This window comes from Priapulus caudatus, unplaced genomic scaffold, assembly GCF_000485595.1.
Source record: "Priapulus caudatus unplaced genomic scaffold, Priapulus_caudatus-5.0.1 Scaffold2756, whole genome shotgun sequence".
Lineage (NCBI taxonomy): Eukaryota > Metazoa > Priapulida > Priapulimorpha > Priapulimorphida > Priapulidae > Priapulus > Priapulus caudatus.
Window position 1 is genome coordinate 3,958 of NW_014579817.1, and position 3,768 is coordinate 7,725.

The 3,768-nt window shown below is 44.5% G+C and overlaps 1 protein-coding gene and 1 long non-coding RNA gene across 2 annotated transcripts in view; both read right to left on the reverse strand.

Annotated features, from left to right (window-relative positions):
- Positions 1-636, reverse strand: part of LOC106819027 — a 1,472-nt gene extending 836 nt beyond the window's left edge. The window contains exon 1 of the long non-coding RNA XR_001395331.1: positions 591-636. This is a non-coding gene — a long non-coding RNA (uncharacterized LOC106819027). The remainder of the gene's footprint in view (positions 1-590) is intronic.
- A 4-nt stretch (positions 637-640) lies between these two features.
- Positions 641-3,768, reverse strand: part of LOC106819028 (putative leucine-rich repeat-containing protein DDB_G0290503) — a 12,018-nt gene continuing 8,890 nt past the window's right edge. The window contains exon 6 of the mRNA XM_014823686.1: positions 641-686. Coding sequence (XP_014679172.1) covers positions 669-686 — 18 coding nt within the window. The 3' untranslated portion in view covers positions 641-668. The remainder of the gene's footprint in view (positions 687-3,768) is intronic.

Below are 3,768 nucleotides of genomic sequence, written 5' to 3' on the forward strand. Positions count from 1 at the left end.
CGCACACTTCTGCGCAGGCGAGAAGGAAGCGATAGAAGGAATGTTAGTGAGGAGTACAAACCCCCCCCCCGGGGGGAGGGGGAGGGCGGTGAGAGAGGGGGAGGGGGAGGGCGGTGAGAGAGGGGGAGGGAAAGAACGCAGGGGTGCTGCGTGTAAGGGTCACTGGAGAGGGATGCCATTATTGAAAACTATACTGTTAAACCTGTGAGCAAAGGTCATTGAGGGGAATGTCTAAAGATCTCTGTTATGCGAAACTACAAAGTGAAATCACACACTGAGTAAATAGACTACGCATCTGTTAACGACCGCGCAGTATGTCTATTCGTGTGTGTGTGTGCGTGTGTGTGTGTGTGTGTGTGTGTGTGTGTGCGTGTGTGTGTGTGCGTGTGCGTGTGTGTGCGCGGGCGTGTGTGTGTGTGTGTGTGTGTGAGTGGCGAGTATGTATGCATGGCGTTGTGCCGTGCGCGTGTGTTGTGGTATGGTGCGTACATGACGTACCCAGTGCTGTGTGTATGTGTGTCTGTGTGCGGTGCGCGTGCGTGTGTATGTGTGTATGTGTGTATGTGTGTATGATGTGTAACGTGACGTACCAGAGCTGGGCTGAGAGCTCGTAGCTGTTCATCGAGAGAATTTTCTTGTGTGTCCGCCGCCTTCGTTACGGCGATGCTTCAAGGCTCCTGCTTAGTCTGGCAAGCATAATCATATTAATATATTATTAGTAACGAACACATTATTAAGTATCAATACTTAATACTTCATTTACCTAGTACTTAATAAATTAAATACATAGTAGCTTAATACTTCATTACTTAATACTTTCATACTTAATACTCGTAGGTACTTAATACTTCATACTTAATACGGTCTCTTGATTATATACACACATATATATATATATATATATATAATAATATATATATATATATATATACATCAATATCCTGCAACATGCACACGCATACATGCACACCAAGCGCATGCACGCCAGGCAGGGGTGGGGGGGCAGGGGGGAGGGAGTATATTCACGACACACAACACACACGCCACGCACACACACACCACGCACGCACACACACACACATCGCATCGGCACACAAACACCGGCACACACACACATACAATGACACGCGCCACCAGCAAACGCACAACATCACACACACACAACGCAGCACACACACACACAGCACACACACACACACACGCACACACACACCACATACCAACGCACACAGCACACACACACACAATACATACATCACGCACGGCCGACAACACAACCTACACGCACGACACACCACACCACGCACACATTATATTATTCTTTACCCTAACCACGGAATCCCATAACACAGGTTGTCTGTCCGACACACACACCTAACAGTAACACATAACACAGCTTGTCTGTCCGACCTACACACCTAACAGCAGGTGTGTGATTCTGAACAGTAACAATGACAACAACGAGACAGACACGCACATAATCTGTTTTCTAACGAGACCCACAGACAGGCACGACACCCTGAGACACCGAGCCTGCGCGTGGACACACGAATGAGAAAGAACGAGAGCTCTACCGTACAGGGTAACAATAATTTGATCGGCTTACCACTGTTGTGGTACGAACGCTGTCGTAGTAAGAACACGGGCCACGCAAACGACAAAAAACCGCAGCAAGCATCAAGAAAGATTAGCGGTTACTGAGTTTGAGAACTCGAAATTTTTCGCTCTCCAGAACATACCAGTTTCTATTGAATAACAGTAGCTAGTCTTGCGCGGTGGGGGGTCAGGGTTAGGTCTGCAGGCCTACATGGCATTCTTAATCACGCTCAACGGACGGATTAATACGAGAATTCATATATGAAACATTCTTAGAGTGTGAGCACACACGGAGTTGGATGCACTCTCTGGTGTTTATGACACTCTCTGTTACATATGTGACACGCTCGTGATTGTGACACATTCTGCTACACGTGACAACGCTTTAACGTGGCGACAGATAAAAGAAAACACTCGTCACCACTGCGGAGGCCAGTTTAAGTTAGATTTTCAAAGAACCGTGTTCACAAGATCTGGCCGGCGTGTTCAAGATAGAAAATCAGTTGGCACCAAACATGTCACGGAAAGAAAAAAAGAAAGAAGTGAGTACGAAGAGGTAGTACGTTACAGTAGTAAGTATGAGCAGGTAAGTATGTAGTAGAGGAGTATGAGAGGTCAGTATGTAGTAGAGATAAGTATGAGAGGTAGCTAATGTTACGTAGAGTAACAGTATGAGAGGCTAGCCATTATTCAACTTCCAGGGCCAGGCGGAAATGAATCAAACGTTAAACGAGACATAGAAAGCAAACGATCCATACATAAAGTTTACATGAATCGGTTTTGCCAAGACTCTTCTATATATATGTCTAAGAGTGAGGGTAACATATATCATCGACACGAGTAAAATACATACGATGATCAGCAAGTGCGCAGCTGTATATGTAGATGAAGATGAAGATGAAGATCGTAGCAATGCATCAGATCTTATATAGATATAGATACAGATATACAAATATAGATATTACAAGATACATGATACAGATATAGAATTATGGAGATACAGATATAAATAATAGGATTAAATAGATATACGATACAGATATAGATATCAGCATATAAAATAGATATAGATATCAGATACAGAATAATAGAACGAGATACGAGAATATCAAGATAGAAAATAGATATATAGATAGAGATATGATAGATACGATTGATAGATAGATAGGTAGATAGATATATATATTATATATATATATATATATAGATAGATAGATAGATAGATAGATAGATAGATAGATTGATTGATTGTATGAGTGGGTTGGCAGGTAAAAGGACATAAAGACGGACAGACGCAGACAAACAAACAGACAACGCACACGTAGATGAATTACATCCAATTTAATTCAACCGACACTCGAAGCGATAGGATGGAATGAATGATGAAACCCCTACAACCACTGGCCACCTACTCCTCTTTATAATGAACCGTTCCCAATCAGCCGTAGTCATCGATAAATCACTAACAGCGTCTAGCGATCGTTAAAACAACTATGTATCTATCTATCCATTCACACGCACATACACATCTATCTATCTCAGCTGTGAGCGAACCACTGAGAAACACACACGCTCGAGCGTGAGCAACTAATCTTAGCAATTACTTCTTTTCGCTAGCAGGCTGCCAACTGGCGGATGAGAGACAGACATGTGTGAAACATTTAATCCGAACATATGTCTTGCCTTACGGGAGTGGGAGGGGAGGGGAGGGGAGTGGGAGGGGAGGGGAGGGAAGGACATACCCCACCTACACCCCATCGAGTGGAAGACTAAATGTTAACTTAACGTGAATCTTAATTTTACGTAAAATCACAGTGACGACTGAGAGTGAAGAACGAGGACGGCAGACGAATTCCATTGTCTTCCCCTGTCCCCACGAGCGGCAGTGAAGTCATAATGTTTCCCCCGAGAGATATCACCCTGCCTTTCATCCTGACCCCCCACCCCCCAGTAGAAGAGTTCTTGCGTCCGAACATGCTAACTTTGGGCCTTGCAACAACAACGTATCGGGCTCTAGTAACAGCAGCAGCAGCAGCAGTAGCAGCAGCAGTAGCAGCCCTCATCTACCAGCCTCGCATCTGTTCACGCATGCAGCAGCAGTAGCCGCAGCAGCAGCAGCTAGTGACAGACAGATAGATCGGAATACAGATAGAGAGAAAGAGAGAGAGTGTT